The sequence below is a fragment of the Adiantum capillus-veneris genome, chromosome 23 (genome assembly GCF_014529385.1).
Source record: "Adiantum capillus-veneris isolate H3 chromosome 23, ASM1452938v2, whole genome shotgun sequence".
In the NCBI taxonomy this organism is placed as follows: Eukaryota; Viridiplantae; Streptophyta; class Polypodiopsida; order Polypodiales; family Pteridaceae; genus Adiantum; species Adiantum capillus-veneris.
Window position 1 is genome coordinate 75,507,479 of NC_140953.1, and position 26,491 is coordinate 75,533,969.

The 26,491-nt window shown below is 41.5% G+C and overlaps 1 protein-coding gene and 1 pseudogene across 1 annotated transcript; one reads left to right on the forward strand and one right to left on the reverse strand.

Annotated features, from left to right (window-relative positions):
* Positions 1-397: 397 nt before the first annotated feature.
* Positions 398-822, reverse strand: LOC147428006 (uncharacterized). The gene is made up of 2 exons (XM_086496792.1): positions 798-822; positions 398-750 (listed from the first exon to the last, which is right to left on the reverse strand). The coding sequence occupies exons 1-2, from the start codon at positions 820-822 to the stop codon at positions 398-400; spliced, it is 378 nt and encodes a 125-aa protein (XP_086352918.1).
* Positions 823-14,568: 13,746 nt separating this feature from the next.
* On the forward strand, positions 14,569-15,005 carry LOC147428007 (uncharacterized; annotated as a pseudogene).
* Positions 15,006-26,491: the final 11,486 nt, after the last annotated feature.

A 26,491-nucleotide genomic window follows, 5' to 3' on the forward strand; every position in this document is an offset into this window, starting at 1 on the left:
AACGTTGGTGGAGTAAAGCCATGTGAATACATCAATAGCCAAGGAACACACACAAACATGAGGAACAAGTATTTCATTTGGCATTTTAGCTTGGCGTATGGTGGGAGATAATTGAGGTTTGGCAGGGCGGATTACGAGGACGTAATTAGGAGTATATAAAGCGGGTGCTGTAAAGGCTGGAATAGTAGTGCCCGCAAAACTGTAAGCAGCAGTGAGCACATCGAGCAGCATTTAGGGCTAGAACCCATCTTCATCATCAACAATGGCAATGGGGAGGGTGGAACTCTGCACAGGTATAAGAATATGGCACGTCTGTGTGCTATAGTCATATCATATGTCGTAATATTATTGATCTCCTTTTCTGGCCACCGCAGTGGCGATGGTGGCGGCGCTGCTGCTAAATATCAAGGAGGGGACCTCCGTCGTGCAAGCAGCTACGCCGCTCAAGTGCAGGCTGCACGACCTCGTGCTGACCAACACTCCCGTGGCGACCGGGCTGTGCGAGTGGGAGCTCGTGAACAACTGCCCCTGTGAGGCCTTCAACATCATTGCAGCCTGCCAGGACCGGCGCTGGAACCAGAAGATCATCAGCCGCTTCGCCATGGAGGTGGACGTGCCCACCTTCGGCCACTGCACTCTCCTCCCCAACGTCAAAGTCCAACCCGTCTCCTCCGGCCTCCGCTACGGCCGCACCTACCCCTGCGCTGGCACTCTTCCGCTCTCCCTCGTCAATGTCGCCTTCGCCAACCCCTGCCTTTGATCATAGACTGGTCGGACCACTCGCTCCATCAACATACCTCTTTGTGATCCTTGAACGGACATCCCATTCTTTCTCTCTTGGTCCAGAGTGGAAATTTCATTTGCCTACATAATTGTGAAAATCTCTCTCTCTCTCTCTCTCTCTCTCTCTCTCTCTCTCTCTAACTTAAGTACTATATTACATTTTGTTACATGTTTACATCACGATGAGGAATTCCATCGTGTTATTCTGTTGAGGAACTGGCAGTGTTGCACAGTCCTCTAACAATTTATCTCGAATCATAGACCAAGGCAGTTGGAAACTGTGAAAGGTGTGTGTATCAAACAAAGCCGAGTTTCTAGCATTTCACAAAAAGGATAACACCCAAAGTCTCAGAGAAGCAATACATAAGTCTAAACGTGTAGAACCCATTTGAATTGTTCCAAAAAGCAAACTATATTTGGAAACTTAGTCTTCCAATGCATCATACAAATATCATACAAACATATCCACCAAGCATATATTGTAGGGAAGTTCCAAAATATGTGCTTCGTTGTCTCAAGGGGGCATTTTCCATTAGACATTCTCTTTTTGGTTAACAATTCATCATACATCAGATAGCTTCTTCAACCACCAACATTGATCTAGAACTCGCAAATCTTGTTGCATCTGTTCTCTATCTAAGGCTAAGGGATCAAGTATAGATAGAAACTTTTGGTTGGGGAGGTCCATCAATTTGTTGAATTCTCTGGCAATGCTCAATCTTTGAATCTTTGATTAAATCGATTGCAAGAACAAACTTTAAAATTGCTGACATGTGTACACAACTGTCCCCAAGTAATTTTGAGCCCATTTCCTAGTCTGAATCTTCTCTTAGCCACCATAAAGGCAATAATATTTATGTTAGAGTAACAATTTGATTGATTGGGCTTAACCCTCTTATGCTTTTTTTCCCAAGTAAGAAGCAGGTGGTTTTTTAAACCCAAAGCTCCACCAACAAGACTCATACCCTAAGGGATTACCTGTATATCTGACTCTACCATCCCAAATCAACAAAGCACATTGTTTTTTTCAAGACTTAACCAGCATATTAGTAGTATTCTCACACAATTGATGATGAGTAGCACAAAACAATTTGTCCCATGCAAACATATCCCAAACACCATGAAAGTACACAACAAGATTATACATCAATTTGTTTCAGTAAGGTTTCCCTACTAGCCAGCATGTGCATTTGCAAATGAAGGATACCCAATCCTCCCAAGTGAATAGGCAATGCCAAATGCTTCCAGGTGAGCCAAGCTACAACAGAAGATCCCCATAAAATCTCAGTATTTTTGATGTAAATCTCGCAACTGGTCAAGTATGAAAGGGAAGAAAACAAAGCATATAGAGGAAAGCCACATAGCTTGCACAATCCTCAACCTAACATGAATTGGCCATTTAGTACAATGCCACAAAGCCATTTTGGTTTGGATTTTATCCTCAACCCATTGTGTCCACTATTTTGCAAATACATCAACTCCTAGAGGATAAACAAGGTTCCTGAATACAGTTTCCCTAAGAATTCTCTTTTCTTGCCAAATCAAGCTATGAAAATTATTGTAAAGTCTAGGGGAGACTAGAGCCTGGAATCCACCTCCCAACCTCGCACTATAGCCCCTTCACCCTAGCTGGATTCTTTTACCACATTGTCTATTCCGGCCCTTGGCCCAGTCCAAGACTCTCTGGCCTTGCCCTTGTCCTGACAGTACTCCCCCCTTAAAGAAGAGTTTTAGTCCTTGAAAACAAAAGTGGGAAACTTCTTCTTAAGAACACTAATGTTTTCCCAAGTGGCACCTTCGCCAGGTCAATCTTTCCACTTGATTAAAGATTATCGACACACATGATGACGTGTACGTAAATCATGATAGTCGTGAATTTGTTCAGGTTCATGCGGTAAGGTAAGAGGTTCACCGAAATCGACCTGAATCTTTTGATCAATGGCATTGTCCGCCCTATGTAACTGCTTACGTAAACGGCTTACTGTAAACACCGGATGACACGAGCATGTGTAGGTAGCGATAATTTGTAGGCACGATCATCCACTGGCTTGAGTATTTTGAAAGGTCCATTATATCGTGGAGATAATTTAGGTGTTGGCCCAGTTTTCAGACTTTCTGAATGCTCTGGTACACGTAAAAATACTTCCTCCCCTTCCTCAAAGCTAACTTGCCGACGTATCTCATCAGTGTATTTCTTATACCGATCCTGCGCTTGTCGGATAATCTGACGAGCGAGTTTCAGCATATCCATGTGGTCTTGGAGAAAATCCTTACCATGTTGAAGTTTTTCGGTTGCCAATACCACTGTAACAGGTGACCTAGGTTGAAAACCATACATGAGCATGAAAGGACTAAATCCAGTCGTGACATGCGTAGCACGATTGTAGGCAAACTTGAGAATAGATAAATATTCTTCACAGTCTGATTGTTTCTTGCTAACGTATGCGCGTAGCATATCCTCTAGCACTTGGTTAACTCGTTCAGTTTGACCATCCGTTTCTGGATGATTGGTTGTACTGAGGTTTAGTTGTGTACCCAATTGTTTAAACACAACCCTCCAAAAATGACTATAAAACCTGGGATCATGATCACTGACAATGTTACTTGGCAAACCATACAACTTGTATAGGTTTTCCACAAATAACTTAGCTATTGCTGGAGTCTTAATCGTTGATTTGTTTGGAATAAAATTACATAGTTTAGTCAACCGGTCTACGACCACCCATACTGAGTCATGACCTCATACAATGGTTGGTAAACCCACAATAAAATCCATAGATATACTTTCCCACTTACCATTGGGGATCTCCAAAGGATGTAAGAGTCCTCTTGATTTCAGGCGCTCTACTTTGTTAACCTGACATGTTTGGCAATGCAAGACATAACCTTGAACAAAGCCATGTAAACCTCCAATAAAAGTGTCGTCGTACGAGAGCATAAATCTTTCTAATACTCGGGTGCCCTGCACTTGGACTATCATGACATTCATAAAGAATTTGGAGTCGAATGTCTGTGTCCGTCGGTACACAAACTCTCCCCTTATGGAGTAGGTACCCATTGTCGATGGTGAAATGCTTCCATCGCTGTAGTTCATCACTCGACAGAGAAGAACTATGTATGGAGGTTAACGCTACACTACCTTCATTGGAGTGAGAAGGATCCCTCATTTTTACATGGCTCCACACTTTGGAATATGCATCATCATGCTCATATTTTCCCTTTAGAAAATCCAAAGATTCATTAAGAAGTTCCATGAACAAGAAAATTGATCCCCGGTATACGACTAAGAGCGTCCGTCAGCCACCACATTGTATCGTCCTTTATGATACCGGAGCTTGGCGTCATATTCTTGAAGAATCTCAGTCCACCTGGCTTTTCCATTCTTCAAACAAGTTTCTTGTGTAAACCATTTGATGCTTTCATGGTCAAACACAATCTCAAACTGAGCACTATACAAATAATGTCTCCATGTTTTTAAAGCAGACACTATTGCATAGAGTTCACGTTCAAAAGCAGAGTAGTTCTGCTGTGCTGCATCAAGCTTATTTCTTTCAAATGCAATTGGCCACCTGTCTTGTAACATGACTGATCCGATAGCACGGTCATTGGCATCCATTTCCAAAACGAATGGTTTCAAAGAATCTACAATAGCTAGTATTGGAGTTGTAGCTAATGCATCCTTGAGTATATCAAAACTATGATGTCGAACGGGTCCCCACTGAAAAGCTTTGCCTTTGCCTTTCAGTTGATCCGTCATGGGAACATCAATATTAGCATAGTTTTTAATGAACCTTTGATAAAAACCTGCAAATCCTAAAAGAAATTGTAGCTCTTTCAAATTTTTAGGAGAAGGCCAATGCCAAATTGTATCCACTTTGGATTGATCCATATGTAGCCCATTAGCTGAATTAACATGTCCAAGATAGTGAATTTCTTCTTCAGAAAAAATCACGCTTAGATTCCTTGGCATATAATTGATTTGTTTGTAACAATTCAAACACCTGCCTCAGATGTTGTAAGTGTTCTTCTTTAGAAGCACTGTATACAAGAATGTCATTGAGAAAAACGATGACAAATTTGCCCAACTACGGCCTCAAGACACTATCCATAAGTGTCGTGAAGGTTGCGGGCGCATTGGTTAAGCCAAATGGCATAAAAAAACTCATAGTGTCCAAACCTTGTTCGGAATGCAGTTTTGGGTATATCAGCACGTCGAATACGTACTTGGTGATAACCTGACCGCAAGTCTATTTTCATAAAAATACAAGCATGAGTGAGCTTGTCGAACAACTCATCCACGCGTGGCAATGGGTACTTGTTCTTAACAGTAACCGCATTTAAGGCACGGTAATCTACGCACGAGCACATACTACCGTCTTTTTTCTTCACTAATAGGATAGGAAAAGCGCATGGTGAAGAACTGGGTTGAATAAACCCTTTACTAAGATAGTCAGCAAGCTGACGTTCCACCTCAGCAGCTTGAGAGTAACTCATGCGGTAGGGTGGTTTACTGACAGGTTTACTGTCTGCAACCACATCGATGCTATGTTGCACCGATCGTGTCGATGATAATCCTGGTGGCAAATCATTAGGAAAAACATCATGAAATTTCTTTTATAATTTTTCTAAATCACGAGCAAACTTTGCTTGTTGTGAAGTAGCCATTGGTGGAAGAGATGAGAGAGAAGCATGCAGCGTTGAGGAATGTTCAACAGATTCAATGCTAGAGAGAAAATCGGACAATGAGTAACACAATAAAACTTGATCTATTTCATTATGAGAAATGAGCTATATAAGCTTAGCTGTACATATCAGTGGTGAAGAAGGTACATCCTTCTCTCCTAACAACAACACATGTGCACCATGGGTTCAAACATCAAGCTGTTGTGTTCATAGCTACGCTTCAGTGATGGTCCTAGGCTATGCAACCATTCCCTACCTAGAACCACCTCTGCCCTCTGCATATTCATAACCAAAAATTCCAAGGATGTGGAGTAGCCTTGTACCTCCAATGGGACAGCTCAGACTTGAGTATCCCAGACTTCGGCATCATATCCATTCATCATTGCTACCTTGTAGTGGTGGGTACTTGGAGTTTGAGGCAATTTGAGTTTTTTCACCAATCCATAATTGAAAAAATTGTGAGTAGCACCGTCATCTACCAAGATGCGCACCTTGTGCCCTTGCAGAGATCCGTGCATACGTACTAACTCATGTGATCCAAAGGTCTATTGCCACATGGAAGCTGTGAGACAGCATTCATGCACCACCTCGGTGTGTGTTACTTCCACTGTAGAGAATCGTGAGGAAGACTCAAGAGGCAAGCAGTTGCACCATGTGCACTAGTTTCTCCTTGCCATGAGCAGCAAATTTCCCATTGAGACAATCCTTTTTGCCATGACCGCTTCCTAAGCATTGAAAACATAATTTCTCTTTCTTAGCTTTATCAAAGTCCTCATGAGAGAGAGGACCTCCGGACCCCTTGGATTTTTTAGATGCTTCAGAATTGGCTACTATAAATTTTCTTTTATTGTGCCCGTACTGTGTGCGTAAATTACCGTGCGTATTAGCAGGCACGTGATTATGATGTGATTTATTTTCATCTGGATCATCATGAATATGTGCTTTCACTATGGCTTCCTCAAGTGTTTTAGGGTCTTGAGTCTTGACATGCTTCTTAAGCTCTGGCGTCAAACCACGGATAAACCCACATACATGCTGAAAGGTGTCTAGTCCTTCCAACTTGAGGACAAAATCCCGATAGTGAGATATATGTTCAAGTAATGATGGGTATTGGCGCATGAAACATGTGTCAAGAATTCGATCTACCTCATTTGTAGGCAAGAATTCTTTGCGAAACATAGCCTCAAAAGTTGACCAACTCTGTGGTATGATATTCTTCTCCTTGATAGACATCCACCACTTGTAGGCCTTGCCTTCCAGATTTAAGCTTGTTTGCAATGATCTGACTGCATCTGGAGTACACCGTAAGGCATGAATTCCATCCCACTTTTGCTGAGAAAGACATTCACTGCATCCTTATTTCAATCTCAATCTTCTCCCTTAAAATTCGGTGGTTTGGTGTTTTTCAACAACTCATCCACCTCCTTTGCAGTGAGAGCGTGCAAAGAATCTGGAGATGGACCATGTCCATGATCAGAAGGGCCTTGCCCCTGTGTAGCAACGTGCTCATGCATGTGTGTGGCAATAGGGCCCTTGGCCTGCTGCTACGTAAGTTGTATCACTAATGTAGATAATTTAGTGACGTTTTCATTTAAAGATGCAAAATTTCCTTTCATGACTAATATGCGTGTCTGAAGTGCACGAATTTCTTGAATATCAAGTAGTTCATATGCGTCGTCACCTACCGTAGCGTCGCGGGCACTCTCCGTGAGAGCATCCGACCGCGAGCCATCATGGACAGGATCAGGTGTTTTGATGCTCGAAATTAAAAGTCATATTAATATCTGAATCCATGGCAACACTGTGCAGTGGAAGGAATAGAAGGAAAAATACCTGGAGTCGAGAAGGTGTCCCATAGATGTAGGATGTACCACAACCGATAATTATCAAGAAATAATCCTGTAGACGTAGAATGTACCGTCACCGGTAATTAGCTGTGCTAATTGCGTTCGTGCTCCAAGCTTGAAGCAACCGGAAAGTTTTTTGGTAGTCCAAGCTTTAGTGAACTGTAAATTCACCTGTTCAAGGGCACCAATGAGATTTGACGCAGTTGGCGGTAGTTTTCAAAGCAAATAGTTGTTTTTCTGCATTCTCATGAAGTTACCAAGAATGTATGGTGTCTCGGAAACAATCCCAACCGCTCACGAGCAAAGGAGAAGAACCCTACTGTGGGTACCCACCCTTAAGCTTCAAAAACATTTTGTTGTCCAATAATCCTAGGGGTTTTGGGCTCATGTAGTGTGGAAAAAAGGTTGACTGCAGTGCTCTGTTGGCAACGAGAACGATTAGGAGAAAGAGGTATCTTGCTCGATGTTGCTCGGGAGGGCTCGGCCCTCTGTCGGGTTCGCCTCAGGCCAGCGCGGGTTCGCTCAGCAGGCCACCCCATCCGGCTAAAACGTGCCCGCTTTCGTCATGGTCAACCTCTGTGGTGTTCTCCCCACCAAGGTTGCCTGCATATGCCCTTGAGGGTCTTTTATTTTTTTGCTTAGCAAGTGGCCATGCCGCCCCCTCCTTCTTTCTTTGCATGTGCATGCTTAACCAAAAGCAGTGGTCCACGACCCATCCCTCTTGCCTAGAATAACCTTGCTCTTGATACCAGTGTAAAGACTAGGGGAGACTAGAGCCTAGAATCCACCTCCCAACCTCCCACTATAGCCCCTTTGACCTAGCTGGATTCCCTTTCCACATTGCCTAGTCCAGCCCTTGGCCTAGTCCAAGACTCTCTAGCCTTGCCATTGTCTTGACAATTATCTCTACAGATACGTCTATCAACAGAGACTTCCCCAGATTCAAATCTAAAGCAGGTACAAGAGAATAAAAATTTGAGTATGGCATACATTCACCAATATTAGCATTCTTAGCATGCGAGAAAATAATATTGTCATCTTTTAACCCAAATCAAGTACATGATAAGATCCATTACGTACATAAAATATTCTGTTTGGAGCAACTGAACATAGGATGCAGCTTGGTTCTGGTACAATATTGTTTCGATATTTAATAGCATATGCTCTATTACGATCTGTGTCAAATCGACTCTTATAGGACATATGAGTGGGATGATCAGATCGTCCACAATATTCACAAGAAGAAGAAGAAGAGTCTCTAGATAAACGTGGTTGTTTAGTGGTAATATTGTGTTCTTCATCTGTTGTAGTAAGAACATTTCTTATTGGCAAATTTGAGATGAGAGAAAATATTGCCGCGACGGTCACCTCTGCGGTTTCCTCGTTGAAATGGACGCCTTCGAGCATTGAAAGCACATTCGATTTGTTGTGACTCAGTATCCTCTTGTGAAATCATAGTTGTATCATGACCAGCATTACGTCATTCTTGACGTTGAGAGCATTCACTTAAAGACATGCAAGCTTGGTCGAAATCGAGACCATCTTTATTAGATAGAATAGTAAAATGCTATCATAAGAAGAGTCCTTCACCATATCAAGGAAGAAGTGTAATCAGTTGTTTTTGTGAAACAGGATCTCGACAGCACCAAGTTGATTTAAATAATAATAGATTTGAAAGACCAATGTATCTCATCATCACAGTACTAACTTCATATTGTAAGTTGTTATGCAACCCTCTTAAATAAAGTATTTTTGTAACAGATTTCTTCTGAAAGTTTGTAATAAGGTACTTCCATATGTCATGGAAAGTAGGCAGTCCATACATATGAAGCAAAAGGAATCAGTAAGAGTAGAAAGAATATACCGACATGCTTCTTTATCATATTGTTGCCAATCCGTATACGCAACATTCCAATCTTCCAATATAGGTCCTTCAGTGATAATCACAATGTCATGATCCGTATGAACAGGCTGAGGCGGACAAATACGATTTCGAAGGACAACATCAGAGAGTTCATCGCCTTCAAGAATTAGCAACATCTTTGCTTTCCAGCCTGGAAATCCTTAGCCTTGGAAAAGAGGAACAGAATAAGGAAAGCCATTGACACGAATAGTCATAGCAATATCTAGTTGCGAGAAGACGTAAAAGAGAAGATCGCAGAATCTGTACACCATATATGGTGAAGGCTGCAATTGAGAAAAAGAGAAATATGATGACTGTGTTCTGTCAATGATAAAACGCAAGAAGGATGCTCAATAAACGTCAAAGATCTGAGGGACGTCACCCAAAAAACAGGGAAAAAGAGACGTTATTAATAAAAGAGTCCTCAAAATAGAGTGACGTGAGATGCAAGATTGACGGCCACAATATGAGCAACAAAAAGCTAAGATTGCTCAAAAACGTCGATGCCAAAATTACAAAAATGATCGCAGACGCTTCATGAAGACGCACGAGGAAGAAAGCTTCGTGAAGCTCAATTGCAATAAAAACAACAAAACTTTCTGCTGTAAACTCCGATTGACGCAAACCCAGAACTCAAATCAAAGAGCTCGAGGAGACGAACAAGTTTAGGATGAAAAGTGTCATTTAGCTGTGCTTCATTGCGCATTTTCCGTTTCTCTAAATTTTGAGTAGAAGACCCTCAAAAATTGAGACAAAGGGTAGGGTGTCAAAAGACAAATCAACAAGAAAACGTAATCAATGATTCACCATATTGATTATCAATAAACACCACACAAAGTACTAATCGTATTCTTATTAACACAAAACAACCATAGTTAACAAGAATCAATCCTTAAAAATAAAATTTGTAGCAATTCTAAATCTTACATGTGAATCACATACACATACTATTTTGTCACCATAATGTGAATCGGCGCGTGATCATTACCGCTGTGATACCATGGAGAGAGAGAGAGAGAGAGAGAGAGAGAGAGAGAGAGAGAGAGAGAAGAGACACACCATGTAGGCTCTCAAAGACTGATTCATATTGAGGACACGATACAAATATATAGGTGAGACCAAGTTGAGTAGAGTGAGCCATATATAGATCCAATAGAAATCACTTGAGAGTAAGCAAAAAAAATGTGTGTATGTGTGTGTGCCTTAGGGGATGCACTATGCAATCATGTTAGTTTATAACCTGAGTTCAAAACGAGGGGTTTTAAAAAGCAAAATGTTTAGGCAATTTAATAGAGATACATTAAAATAAGGGGGTTGAATATTCAATTTTGAACCCTAAAATAAGGGGTCATTTTATTCATTCAGACATGTCAAAAGAGGGGTTTTTCTAATACCCCGCAAATGCATGTTATATAGGGTGATACTGAATGGTGAACCACACGAGGTGTGTGTGTGTGTGAGTGTGTGTGTGTGTGTGTGTGTGTGTGTGTGTGTGTGTGTGTGTGTGTGTGTGTGTGTGTGTGTGTGTGAGAGAGAGAGAGAGAGAGAGAGAGAGAGAGAGAGAGAGAGAGAGAGAGAGAGAGAGATTGAGTGTGTGTATGTATGTGCATCCACCCTTACCCTGATATCATACTCAATGTTGAAACAATAGACCCATTGAGTATGCACCTACTACCTCATCAAGTCCATGAGGGTAAAAAATTCAAGTGTGAAGCCAATCAAGTTTTTATATTAAAATTAAAGAAGAAAGACAAGCACAATCATGCTTGATAGTCTTGATATTGACCGATGATGTCTCTGTGAACATTATACTCTAGTAGAAATTTAAAGGCATTGTGATCCATTTGAGAAAAGTATGCAATATCTTCAAAGTATTTATGTGAACATGAAAATTCAATATTGGATACAAATTCTAGCAAGAGGAAGTCTGATGAGTAGCTCTTATCTACTCCAACCAATCAAGTCAAATGACTCAGAAGGCTATGAATATGAACCCTCATCTGAGGCTAGTGTCCATACCAACTAGAACGTATCAAAGAAAAGGGATTTACCACCGACAATGGGCCTATGAACGACCATAAACAACACAATAGTTTAAAGCCAACATCCCCACCAACCCATTTGCCTAAGAAGTGTCTGTGTTTAGGATGTGTTGGTTGTTTTACTAAGATACTACTTATACACAAAAGAACATTTTGTTCAAAGGTAAACTTGATTAAGACATTAGTAAGGTGATCAAAGAACCTATCGAACTTCTCTCACCATCCCGTTTACCAAGGTTTTTTTATCTAAAAGATTAGAAATCCGATGGTACCATAATTACAATATTTTGTCTATGCAAAGTAACATCACGGCAAAGAAACCATCATGACCATAAAAGAAATAGAGAAACCATGTTGATCCTGAAAGACTATAGAAGCTAAAGAGAAAAAACCCATCAACATTCTCATGAGTGAAAAAAGTGGTAGTTAGACCAAACATCAATCAAAGCCAACCCATCAGCCTCATCAAACTATTACAAGTACAATAATGAATATTCCCCATTGATCAATCAAGCATCTATAGATATTTATTATTCTAATAGCATCCCTGAGATCTGCTACTATTATGAAATTCTTCAACTATTTTTACTCTACGTATAGGTCATAGTAGCAAGCAAGAAAAAGGAAACCCATTCTATAGAAAAGAAAGAAGAATTAGTTGTTCTATAATGTTTATTTTCCTTGATTGAGCTCTTCATACTTAATTATGCACATCACGAACAACACAGCCATTGGTATGATACAACTATAACACAACAAATACGCGGTGACCCTAAAATCCATAAAATATCATCACTCATATAAGAATTATACAAGCATACCTCCATAAGTTTTTGTATATGTTGCTCATCAAGATTAATGATTAGAGAGTAAGAGAGACAGAGAAAGACCAAGCGTGCTATATGAACCTCCAAATTGGAGTGGCACACATATCGTTGTGAGAGAGAAGAGGAGAAGAGAGTAGAAGATTATAGACACAAGTCACTATGTAAAATCTCCCCCGTACAAGAGTGAGAGTTTTGCTCTTGCAATAGGAAAGATTGCAATGCTCAAAATGATTACAAATGTCTACTTGGACATCAAAGGACCATTGGTCATAAAGGGTTCTTCATTAATAAAATATCCATTAAATTGGTTTTTTGTTGCATATTCTATAGGGCAACCCTATGTTGCTACCTATTATTTGTAATAAGTAAATGTTTTTTAGGATCAATCTCCATTATAGTTGTACATGAAATCATACTTCGCCTTTCATGATACACTTGGGGTATCCTATAAGAATACATGGAACACAAGTTGAGTTACAAAAGTGGATTCTTTTGAGAGTCTATCAGAACGTTGCTTCGTGGTAAGATGAGGAGTAGACACTCCATGTCTATTTAAGAATTATACGAGTTATTCCTATATCTTATCCTGTGTATATTATTCGTTGACTTAACAAGTCACACAAATTATTACTCCTATTCAAATCTCTCATGCTTGAATTCTTGTTGAGATGTGTCAAAGATACCAAATTTGATAGTATATCATGGGATTACATGTGTATGCTTTAAAGTGCTAAAAGGGCTACTTTTGTCAAAAAGGTGATTGGCACACTACAACATCCATCAAATTGTAAGGTTTAAGAAGTTGTGGGGATCCCTCTATGTTAACCATAGATAGTTCACAAAATGCTCCATCTTTCATGAAGAACAACTCTAGTTTTGGAATAGAATCTCCATGTGGAAGGTAAATGTACCTAAGGACTTAGAGTGCCAACCTTTTTTTTTCTTCTATAAGTAAGCCCAAAACACCTATCCATCGCTTGAATGATATACATCTGTAAGAAGCACTCCAATTTTTGGAAGAAATTTCTTGAGGAGATAAAGAGCTAACTTTTGCTCAGCTATATCATCTTGCTAGAGATAATCTACTATTTACTGAGAAGAGACAATAGTAGGTTTTTCTCACTTAGAGCATTTAATTGCTTGAGATACGATGTACTATTAGTTAATGAAAGAGAGAAATAGGCTTTTCTCAGTTAGAGCGTTTTGCCTGGGATATGTTCTACTATTAGTCAAGAGTTTTTCTGAAGATAGGTTCTACTAGTAGTTTAGTAGTGAGAAAAATAAGTTTGCTCAGTTAGACCATCTCACGTGAGGTAGGCTTTACTCTTAATTTGAGATCTAAGTAGAGAAAGTAGAGGTTTCTCTTGGTCAAAGGGGCGATCTCCTGAGAAAATATTGACTGCAATCATTCAATTTGATTTTTTCTACAAGCACATAATTCCACATATGAGTGCCAGATGTAATGGTACGTACTGCGTGGGATAGCATTTGAAGTGATGCAAGTTTAGAGAGGAGAGCATTAATATTCTTATGGAGAGTTATTTCATTGATCAATGTTTCTAAGGACAAAAACTCTCCTTCAAGGGGGAGTAATATTTCCACAAAGACAAGGGCAGGACTATGTTGGCACATGAGTCAATTGATCATCGAAGTGAAGTGGTCTCCTCAAGGTAGGCCAAGAGAAGGTAGGCTCTTGTATGGTTGGGTGGACAAAGGCATGTGTTAGTCCTTGGCCCTCAAAGTTCTCACCTAAAAATGTTGGCAAAAATGAAACTCAACAAGCTCCACCAAGGTATCAACTTGGTATCAAGGACTAAGTCCGAGAGGGAATAGGTCCATTCGAACTACTCCCCAAGTCAATTCAACTAGCTGTCATGCAATATGGACGTTTCCTTTTCCTATTGTAAATGTGACCTTTTACTAGCATAAATGGCACTATAATTAGTAGCCAACATGAACACCAATACCCACATGGAAGGTTACCCGTAGAAGGTTAGGGGATCGATGTTCACATATCTTTCTAGTTATCACGGGAGCAATGACTCTCAACGTTGGTGGAGTAGAGCCATGTGAATACATGAATAGCCAAGGAACACAAACACACACACATGAGGAACAAGTATTTGATTTGGCTTTTCAGGTTTGACAGGTCGGATTACGAGGACGTAATTGGGAGTATATAAAGCGGGTGCTGTGAAGGCTGGAATAGTAGTGCCCGCAAAACTGTAAGCAGCAGTGAGCACGTCGAGCAGCGTTTAGGGCTAGAACCCATCTTCATCATCAACAATGGCAATGGGGAGAGCGGCACTCTGCACAGGTAGAAGAATATGGCTTCCTGTCACTCAATTATGTGGGTTGATATAATTGAGTGAGTGCTTGAGTGCGTTATTATTCTAAAGTATACAAAAACCCACGTCTGTGTGCTATAGTCATATCATATGTCGTAATATTATTGATCTCCTTTTCTGGCCACCGCAGTGGCGATGGTGGCGGCGCTGCTGCTAAATATCAAGGAGGGGACCTCCGTCGTGCAAGCAGCTACGACGCTCAAGTGCAGGCTGAACGACCTCGTGCTGACCAACACTCCCGTGGCGACCGGGCTGTGCGAGTGGGAGCTCGTGAACAACTGCCCCTGTGAGGCCTTCAACATCATTGCAGCCTGCCAGGACCGGCGCTGGAACCAGAAGATCATCAGCCGCTTCGCCATGGAGGTGGACGTGCCCACCTTCGGCCACTGCACTCTCCTCCCCAACGTCAAAGTCCAACCCGTCTCCTCCGGCCTCCGCTACGGCCGCACCTACCCCTGCGCTGGCACTCTTCCGCTCTCCCTCGTCAATGTCGCCTTCGCCAACCCCTGCCTTTGATCATAGAGACTGGCCGGACGACTCGCTCCATCAACATACCTCTTTCTGATCCTTGAACGGACATTCCATTTTCACCATTCTTTCTTATCGGTGCTATTATTGGTCCAGAGTGAAAATTTCATTTGCCTACATAATTGTGAAACTCTCTCTCTCTCTCTCTCTCTCTCTCTCTCTCTCTCTCTAACTTAAGTACTATATTACATTTTGTTACATGTTTACATCATGATGAGGAATTCCATCGTGTTATTCTGTTGAGGAACTGGCAGTGCTACACAATCCTCTAACAATCTATCTCGAATCATAGACCAAGGCAGTTGGAAACTGTGAAAAGTGTGTGTATCAAACAAAGCCGAGTTTCTAGCATTTCACAAAAAGGATAACACCCAAAGTCTCAGAGAAGCAATACATAAGTCTAAACGTGTAGAACCCGTTTGAATTGTTCCATAAAGCAGTCTATATTCAGAAACTTAGTCTTCCAATGCATCATATAAGTATCATACAAACATATCCACCAAGCATATATTGTAGGGAAGTTCCAAAATATGTGCTTCGTTGTCTCAAGGGGACATTTTCCATCAGACATTCTCTTTTTGGCTAACAATTCACCATACATCAGATAGCTTCTTCAACCACCAACATTGATCTAGATTGAACTCGCAAATCTTGTTGCATCTGTTCTCTATCTAAGGCTAAGGGATCAAGTGTAGATAGAAACGTTTGGTTGGGGAGGTGCATCAATTTGTTGAAGTCTCTGGCAATGCTCAATCTCTAAATCTTTGATTAAATCTTGATTGCAAAAAGAAACTTTCAAATTGTTGACATGTGTACACAACTATCCCCAAGTAATTTTGAGCCCATTTCCTAGTCTGAATCTTCTCTTAGCCACCATAAACGAAATAATATTTCTGTTAGAGTAACAATTTGATTGATTGGGCTTAACCCTCTCATGCTTTTTTTCCCAAGTAAACAGCGGGTGGTTTTTTAAACCCAAAGCTCCAACAACAAGACTCATACCCTAAGGGATTACCTGTATATTTGACTCTACCATCCCAAATCAACAAAGCACATAGATTTTTTCAAGACTTAACCAGCATATTAGCAGTATTCCCACACAATTGAACATGAGTAGCACAAAACAATTTGTCCCATGCAAACATATCCCAAACACCATGAAAGTACATAACAAAATTATCCATCAATTTGTTTCAGTAAGGTTTCCCTACTAGCAAGCATGTGCATTTGCAAATGAAGGATACCCAATCCTCCCAAGTGAATAGGCAAGGCCAAATGCTTCCAGGCGAGCCAAGCTACAACAAAAGATCCCCATAAAATCTCACTATTTTTGATGTAAATCTCGCAACTGGTCAAGTATCAAAGGGAAGAAAACAAAACATATAGAGGAAATCCAAATAGCCTGCACAATCCTTCACCTAACATGAATTGACCATTTAGTACAATGCCACGAACCCATTTTCGTTTGGATTTTATCCCCCATTGTGTCAACTATTTTGGAGATACATCAACTCCTAGAGGATAACCAAGGTTCCTGAATACATTTTCCCTAAGAATTCCCTTTGCTTGCCAAATCAAGCTATGAAAATTATTGTAAAGACTAGGGGTAACTAGAGCTTGGAATCCACCTCCCAACCTCCCACTATAGCCCCTTTTCCCTAGCTGGATTCTTTTTCCACATTGCCTAGTCTGGCCCTTGGTCCAGTCCAAGACTCTATGGCCTTGCCCTTGTCCAGACATTACTCCCCCCTTAAGGAAGAGTTTTAGACCTTGAAAACAAAAGTGGGAAACTTCTTCTTAAGAACACTAATGTTTTCCCAAGTGGCACCTTCCTCAGGTCGATCTTTCCACTTGATTAAATCTTGTCACGCACATGATGATGTGTACGTAAATCATGATCGTCGAGAATTCGTTCAGGTTCATGCGGTAGGGTAAGAGGTTCAACGAAATGGACCAAAATCTTTTGGTCAATGGCATTGTCATCCCCACGTAATGGCTTACGTAAACGGCTTATAGTAAACACCGGATGAACACGAGCATGTGTACGTAGCGATAATTTGTAGGCACGATCATCCACTCGCTTGAGTATTTTGAAAGGCCCATAATATCGTGGAGATAATTTAGGTGTTGGCCCACTTTTCAGACTTTTTGAATGCTCTGGCACACGTAAAAGTACTTCCTCCCCTTCCTCAAAGGTAACTTGCCAACGTTTCTCATCAGTGTACTTCTTATACCGATCCTGCACTTGTCGGATAATCTGACGAGCGAGTTTCAGCATATCCATGTGGTTTTGGAGAAAATCCTTAACCTGTTGGAGTTTATCGGTTGCCAATCCCATCGTAACAGGTGACCTAGGCTGAAAACCATACATGTGCATGCAAGAACTAAATCCAGTTGTGACATGCTTAGCACTATTGTAAGAAAACTTGAGAATAGGTAAATATTCTTTCCAATCTGACTGTTTCTTGCTAACGTATGCGCGTAGCATATCCTCTAGCACTTAGTTAACTCGTTCAATTTGACCATCCGTTTCTGGATGATCGGTTGTACTAAGGTTTAGTTGTGTACCCAATCATTTAAACACAACACTCCAAAAATGACTATTAAACTAGGGATCACGATCATTGACATTGTTACTTGGCAAACCATACAACTTATATAGGTTGTCCACAAATAACTTAGCTAATTCTGGAGTCTTAATCGTTGATTTGGTTGGAATAAACTTACATAGTTTAGTCAACCGGTCTACGACCACCCATACTGAGTCATGACCTCGTATAGTGGGTTGGTAAACCCACAATAAAATCCATAGTTATACTTTCCCACTTACCATTGGGGATCTCCAAAGGATGTAAGAGTCCTCTTGCTTTCAGGGGCTCTGCTTTGTTAACCTGACATTTTTGGCAATGCAAGACATAATCTTGAACAAAGCCATGTAAACCTGGCCAGTAAAACTATCGTTGTACCAGAGCATAAATCTTTCTAATACTTGGGTGCCCTGCACTTGGACTATCATGACATTCATAAAGAATTTGGTGCCGAATGTCTATGTCCGTCGGTACACAAACTCTCCCCTTATGGAGTAGGTACCCAATGTCGATGGTGAAATGCTTCCATTGCTGTAGTTCATCAGTCAGACAGAGGAGAACTATGTTCCCCATCCTTTCTTATCGGTCCTTTTATTGGTTTAGAGTGGAAATTTCATTTTCCTATATAATTGTGAAAATCTCTCTCTCTCTCTCTCTCTCTCTCTCTCTCTCTCTCTGTCTCTCTCTCTAACTTAAGTACTATATTACATTTTGTTACATTTACATCATGGCGAGGAATTCCATCGTCTTATTCTCTTGAGGATTTGGCAGTGCTACACAGTCCTCTAACAATTTATCTCGAATCATACACCAAGGTAGTGTGAAACTGTGAAAGGTGTGTGTATCAAACAAAGCTGAGTTTCTAGCATTCCACAAAAAGGATAACACCCAAAGTCTGAGAAAAGCAATACATAAGTCTAAACGTGTAGAACCCGGTTGAATTGTTCCAAAAATCAGTCTATATTTAGAAACTTAGTCTTCCAATGCATCATACAAATATCATACAAACATACCCATCAAGCATATAATGTAGGGAAGTTCCAAAATATGTGCTTCGTTGTCTCAAGATGACCACATTTGGGGCATTTTCCATCAGACATTCTCTTTTTGACTAACAATTCACCCATGGGGGGAGCACCTGTCAGGATATTCCACCATACATCAGATAGCTTCTTCAACCACCATCTTTGATCTAGATTGAACTCGCAAACCTTGTTGCATCTGTTCTCTATTTAAGACTAAAGGATCAAGTGTAGATAGAAACTTTTGGTTGTTGTTAACCCTCACGGCTCACGGACACCCCATCACCTACGACGGACGTGTATTATGTATTTGGTAGAGTCAGGTACCGGGCTTGTCGGACCAATAGGAAAAGAGTAAGAGTGATCGCCGATGAGAGGCGCACTCTAACTGGGACATTCAAGGGATTAGTTGGCTAAGCATGGGCGCCCAAGTGTGAATGGGGTGAGCTCATATAAAAGCCAACTAAACCTAATGTTTACTCATTCTCTCATTTGTGCAATAGAAGAGTGCTCTTGGTCCATCTCCATCTCCATCTTCTTCTTCTTCACCTCCTTGTGTGTGTGTGTGTGTGAGTGTGTGTGTGTGTGAGAGAGAGAGAGAGAGAGAGAGAGAGAGGGAGAGTGTGTGTGCGATCGAGCATTACGAAGGCACGACGGCGGCGAAGCGGTTGAGCGCGGCACGACTGCAGCTTCTTCTTCATCGCGGCGAGGAATCCACCACGAAGGCGAGCGTAGAGCGGTGAGTGACACACCCTTTGCTCTCTTGAGCTTGCTAGTTTAGGCTTGTTGTGTGCTTGGAGCCATTTGTGGCTCGCACACGGTGTATTGGCAAGTCCCTTGCTTCGACAGTGCGGCAAGGAGCGCACATTTTTGGCGCCGCTGCCGGGGATATGCCCTACACTAAGCTCGGTTAGCACTTTACGCTTTCTTGTGGTGCAATTTCTATCATAGGAAAGGCAGGGAATGAGTGAGTGTAGTTGTGTGGAGATTTCTGTTTTTTTGCGTTTTCTACGTTTTCTGGTATCTTCTGCATTTTCTGGTTCTGTCAAGTTTCAATTTCTGCATTTTCTGTGTTTTTTCAATTTTTTGCATTTCTTGCGTTTTTTCAATTTCTGCAATTTCAATTTCTGCGTTTTCTGCATTTCAAAAAAAAAAAAAAATTCAGGGGGAAAAAAAAATCCGGAAAAAAAAAATCCGAAAAATAAAAACGCGGGTGAGGGGGAGGATAAATTTTTTGAAAATAAAAAACGTGAGTATAAAAACGGACGGGTTGGTTTGTATAAAAGATAGATCGGGATCGTTTGCCCAAGCCCAAGCCTAGGCCCAGGCCTCAGTCCTCAGTCTTATGATATATACTAGACTCACTCTTATATATATACCCTACTCCCTCAAGAGAGAATGAGAGCATGTGGGACAAGTCCTCCACTCTCCTCCCTTCTCTTCCCACTTGCACCCTTAGACTTTCTAGTTTGGGCCTAGTTCCCTACTGGAAATTGATAGTTTTAGGGATTCCGAGGGCATAGAGTGACCAAATGGAGGGCTGTAAAGCACGGCACGACCCTCTGACCGATACGCTCGTTTCGAGCTATAACACGGCCCATTCCACGACACACTCTAAAAAATCTAGCAAAAAAACAAACAAAAAACACGCTAAAAACTAGTCACAAGGCCTCCTAGAGCAGTTTTTTGACACCTTAGGGTATCAAAAGCACATGTACTTACGCTCCGGACGAGTGTTAGAGCACGATCACATTGGTAGTGCCTCTGTTCATACGGACACCCATTACCCATCCACGATAAGCTCTAGACCCTCAGCGGGGACACAAGGTAGCACCACCCAAGACCCTAAAATAGCCGCTAGTGATTCCTCCTCCGACTCAGAAATCATGGAAGCATACCCTACCCAAAACACTAGAGAGAAGGCCATGCACCTCCCGAAGCTCCACAGCCTAGTACTAGTATGTTTAGCCGTTTCATGGAAACATTAGGTAGAGCTACTCGCTCGGAACGTGATGCAAATGAAGCACACGAAGGGGGTGGGGAAGTGGACTCTCCTTTCACATCGCACGTGGACCCCACACCCCCAAAGAGTGTCCATATGGATATCCTACCTGGGATGACTGATTCGGACAATGTAGATTGGGTCCACCTAGCAGCAACCATAGACACTTGGGGAAATAGGGGGACGACCTGGGTAACACCTGAGGGGGATGAAATGCCTGTACCCTTAAATATGCTACAAGCAATGCATATCGCTTCCGACAAGACTCATCCTAATGTAACGAAGAAAACATACAAGTGGGTCCCTAAAGCTTCTTTAGTGACCATAGCTAGTGCTAAAAAACAGAAGCCTTGTAAGAAACGTACCACTCACTCCAAGAAAAGTAAGAAAATGTTGCGATGGATCCCTAAACGACTATTGGAAGCCCAAGGCTATTATCAAGGAAATGACCAAATCTGGGTGCCAAAACGTAGATTGTGCTCTTACCTATCACCTGACCCAAGTGAGCCCAATCCCGTAGCTCCAAAACGAATCAATGATCGTGGAAAGAAAAAAATCACAGACTACTACACACCCGCTCCCGAGCTAGTTTGGGTACCAAAGAAAGAACGATTTGTTCCACCTAGCTCAGGAAGGGGGGAGTCCCATGAAGCTTCTAGCTCCTCATGTAATACATCCATAGAGGTAAAAGCTTCTACAGAGCCTCCATCTATAGTAGTGGACCTCCATGAAGCTACAAAAGAATCCACACCTCCCAGTGTTCAAGAATCACCTGATGAACCACTTCAAGTTCGATCCTGGGAGAGTACCTTACCACCCTTGCAACTTGACGATGCACCTAGGGTAATAGAAAACTACTGGAAAAAATCCTCACCTATTACCAACTGGAACAATTGGTTTCAAAGGGTGACAAGCTCATTTCAAACGGTATGATCTACCCAAGGAAGGGGGGAGTGTTTGTGGACATCCATTATTCACTTGCTTCCCTCTCAACCCTTTTCCCTGACCTCTTAATCTCCCAATCTTAGGGAATGTACATATAAAGCCTTATACTCATACAAACAAAAAAAATAAAAATAAAGAGCAAGAGCAATTAGCAAACGAGTATGCACATTAAAAGTCAAAACATTGACTCAGACCTACACATGTCACATCTGGTACAGTGAAACAGAAACCTATGCCATAAAACACCTTTGATTCTCATCACTTGAGTGATGGAGGGTAGGTAAGATTAGTACGATAAGAGTGTTTCTGTTGTAGAGTTGAGAGATTAGCGAAGTTCTCTTTTCCCACTAATGTGCCTCCTGGAGGTATTCCTTTTGTTTCCTAGTGTGTACACGAGCGTGTTGCTATTGATAGGATTTGGACCTTCATGGAACCTTTCTCTCGTTCACACTTCAAATCAAGCACGACCATCAACACAAATAGGTGTTTTATGTCCATTAGCATTGCCCTTATCTTTTTGCATCCATGTTTTGTCTGCTTTGATTGTGATTGGTAGCATAATATTCAGCGCATTGGCTTAGTATCAAACATTTAATTCAATGTAATGTTTTGTCATAATCACTTGTCTAGGTGTAAAAATCAAGCAGTCCGACTAAGCTAGTTTGACCAAGCTAGGTATTAGAAATCTTCTCTTAATACCATGGGGAATGCCTTCCTAATAATCAATGGTTACTTAGGTTCTTAATCCGATTTAGGCAGCATTGTATGAAATGTACTAGGGATTTCTAGTGGGCTTAACCCTATTGACCTTTAGCTTAAGCATTATAAAGGGAGTTTACTAATGTGATGACCCTGGGGAGGGTAACAGTGTTATATGACCCCCCAAAGTTACAAAATTAAAATGTTGAAAATGAACAAACAAAAAATCAAAGTGCCACAATGTAAAATTTTAAGCTGGAAGAGAAATCCCTGCTTGAATTGGTACTTCACTCACATGTATCGCCTATGGTACTAGAGCCCTAGAGGTTCCCAGTGTGGGCGCTTTTCCTTGAAAAGCAAAAAACCCAAGGCATACAAAATAAGCACACACATCATAATTGAATCACTGTGAAAAGACCTTGGGGGGTCAAAGAAAAAGTAATCAGCCAGGCGATGATTTCATGAGAAATTCCTTTTATGGTAGCTTAACTACAAGGTCTTCTAGATATAGCCTCTAGTCAGCCCTCGAACATGAATACTTGGCTCTCGCGATTAAACAACTTAATTGACCACAGAAAATTAAGAAGCTTACCCATGGTATTAATATTCGATCTCTAGTGCCTTTCGACCGTCAAATTAGCGACCCCAGACTTGTCTAATTTTCTACCTGTAGATCTGTTTTTGCATTTGATTACATTGAAATTTAATGTTCATTGCTGACAAATTGTCTAAAATTTTGTTACCAATCAATTTGTCTGTCTAAAATTGCATGTGATTTTTAATTGTATATGAGAATGCAATTACTGTGCCAATGTTGTTTGATTTTGCAGTGACTGAAGAAGGCTCTGGACATTCATCTCAAATGCTCTTCCACCTCGATGAACCAGCTTCAACTCAATAGCTTCCGAGGACGGAATCTACATCAGGAAGGGGGGCATGTTAACCCTCACGGCTCACGGACACCCCATCACCTACGACGGACGTGTATTATGTATTTGGTAGAGTCAGGTACCGGGCTTGTCGGACCAATAGGAAAAGGGTAAGAGTGATCGCCGATGAGAGGCGCACTCTAACTGGGACATTCAAGGGATTAGTTGGCTAAGCATGGGTGCCCAAGTGTGAATGGGGTGAGCTCATATAAAAGCCAACTAAACCTAATGTTTACTCATTCTCTCATTTGTGCAATAGAAGAGTGCTCTTGCTCCATCTCCATCTCCATCTTCTTCTTCTTCACCTCCTTGTGTGTGTGTGTGTGTGTGTGTGTGAGAGAGAGAGAGAGAGGGAGAGTGTGTGTGCGATCGAGCATTACGAAGGCACGACGGCGGCGAAGCGGTTGAGCGCGGCACGACTGCAGCTTCTTCTTCATCGCGACGAGGAATACTTGGCTCTCGCGATTAAACAACTGAATTGACCACAGAAAATTAAGAAGCTTACCCATGGTATTAATATTCGATCTCTAGTGCCTTTCGACCGTCAAATTAGCGACCCCAGACTTGTCTAATTTTCTACCTGTAGATCTGTTTTTGCATTTGATTACATTGAAATTTAATGTTCATTGCTGACAAATTGTCTAAAATTTTGTTACCAATCAATTTGTCTGTCTAAAATTGCATGTGATTTTTAATTGTATATGAGAATGCAATTACTGTGCCAATGTTGTTTGATTTTGCAGTGACTGAAGAAGGCTCTGGACATTCATCTCAAATGCTCTTCCACCTCGATGAACCAGCTTCAACTCAATAGCTTCCGAGGACGGAATCTACATCAGGAAGGGGGGCATGTTAACCCTCACGGCTCACGGACACCCCATCACCTACGACGGACGTATATTATGTATTTGGTAGAGTCAGGTACCGGGCTTGTCGGACCAATAGGAAAAGGGTAAGAGTGATCGCCGATGAGAGGCGCACTCTAACTGGGACATTCAAGGGATTAGTTGGCTAAGCATGGGCGCCCAAGTGTGAATGGGGTGAGCTCATATAAAAGCCAACTAAACCTAATGTTTACTCATTCTCTCATTTGTGCAATAGAAGAGTGCTATTGCTCCATCTCCATCTCCATCTTCTTCTTCTTCACCTCCTTGTGTGTGTGTGTGTGTGTGTGTGAGAGAGAGAGAGAGAGGGAGAGTGTGTGTGCGATCGAGCATTACGAAGGCACGACGGCGGCGAAGCGGTTGAGCGCGGCACATCTGCAGCTTCTTCTTCATCGCGACGAGGAATACTTGGCTCTCGCGATTAAACAACTTAATTGACCACAGAAAATTAAGAAGCTTACCCATGGTATTAATATTCAATCTCTAGTGCCTTTCGACCGTCAAATTAGCGACCCCAGACTTGTCTAATTTTCTACCTGTAGATCTATTTTTGCATTTGATTACATTGAAATTTAATGTTCATTGCTGACAAATTGTCTAAAATTTTGTTACCAATCAATTTGTCTGTCTAAAATTGCATGTGATTTTTAATTGTATATGAGAATGCAATTACTGTGCCAATGTTGTTTGATTTTGCAGTGACTGAAGAAGGCTCTGGACATTCATCTCAAATGCTCTTCCACCTCGACGAACCAGCTTCAACTCAATAGCTTCCGAGGACGGAATCTACATCAGGAAGGGGGGCATGTTAACCCTCACGGCTCACGGACACCCCATCACCTACGACGGACGTGTATTATGTATTTGGTAGAGTCAGGTACCGGGCTTGTCGGACAAAGAGGAAAAGGGTAAGAGTGATCGCCGATGAGAGGCGCACTCTAACTGGGACATTCAAGGGATTAGTTGGCTAAGCATGGGCGCCCAAGTGTGAATGGGGTGAGCTCATATAAAAGCCAACTAAACCTAATTTTTACTCATTCTCTCATTTTTGCAATAGAAGAGTGCTCTTGCTCCATCTCCATCTCCATCTTCTTCTTCTTCACCTCCTTGTGTGTGTGTGTGTGTGTGTGAGAGAGAGAGAGAGAGGGAGAGTGTGTGTGTGATCGAGCATTACGAAGGCACGACGGCGGCGAAGCGGTTGAGCGCGGCACGACTGCAGCTTCTTCTTCATCGCGGCGAGGAATCCACCACGAAGGCGAGCGTAGAGCGGTGAGTGACACACCCTTTGCTCTCTTGAGCTTGCTAGTTTAGGCTTGTTGTGTGCTTGGAGCCATTTGTGGCTCGCACACGGTGTATTGGCAAGTCCCTTGCTTCGACAGTGCGGCAAGGAGCGCACAGTTGGGGAGGTCCATCAATTTGTTGAAGTCTCTGACAATGCTCAATCTTTGAATCTTTGATTAAATCTTCATTGCAACAAGGATTTTTCAAATTGCTAACATGTGTACACAACTATTCCCAAGTAATTTTGAGCCCATTTTCTAGTCTGAATGTTCTCTTAGCCACCATAAACGAGATAATATTTCTGTTAGAGTAACAATTTGATTGATTGGGCTTAACCCTCTTATGGTTTTTTGCCCAAGAAAACAGCGGGTGGTTTTTTAAACCCAAAGCTCCAACAACAAGACTCATACCCTAAGGGATTACCTGTATATCTAACTCTACCATACCAAATCAACAAAGCACATAGACTTTTTCAAGACTTAACCAACATATTAGCAGTCTTCCCACACAATTGAACATGAGTAGCACAAAAAAATTTAATTTGTCCCATGCAAACATATTCCAAACACCATGAAAGTACACAACAAAATTATCCATCAATTTGTTTCAGTAAGGTTTCTGTACTAGCCAGCATGTGCATTTGCAAATGAAGGATACCCAATCCTCCCAAGTGAATAGGCAATGCCAAATGCTTCCAAGCGAGCCAGGCTACAACAGAAGATCCCCATAAAATATCACTAATGTTGATGTAAATTTTGCAACTGGTCAAGGATCAAAGGGAAGAAAATATAACATATAGAGGAAATCCCAATAGACTGCACAATCCTTAACCTAACATGAGTTGGCCATTTAGTACAACACCACGAAGCCATTTTGGTTTGGAATATATCCTCAACCCATTGTGTCAACTAGTTTGCAGATACATTAACTCCTAGAGGATCACCAAGGTTCCTGAATACAGTTCCCCTAAGACTTCTCTTTTCTTGCCAAATCAAGCTATGAAAATTATCTTTGCAGATACATCTATCAACAGAGACTTCCCTAGATTCAAATCTAAAGCACCTACAAGCGAATAAAAATTCAAGTATGATATATATTCACCAATATTAGCATTCTGAGTATCCGAGAAAATAATAGTGTCATCTTAAAACCCCAAATCAAGAACATGATGAGAGCTGTG

Excerpts from the sequence above, each read along its gene's own strand:
- LOC147428006 (XM_086496792.1), bottom strand. The coding sequence starts at position 822 with ATGTCCGTTCAAGGATCACAAAGAG. Across the intron at positions 751-797 it reads CGTTCAAGGATCACAAAGAG|GGGTTGGCGAAGGCGACATT; the intron begins GTATGTTGATGG and ends GATCAAAGGCAG.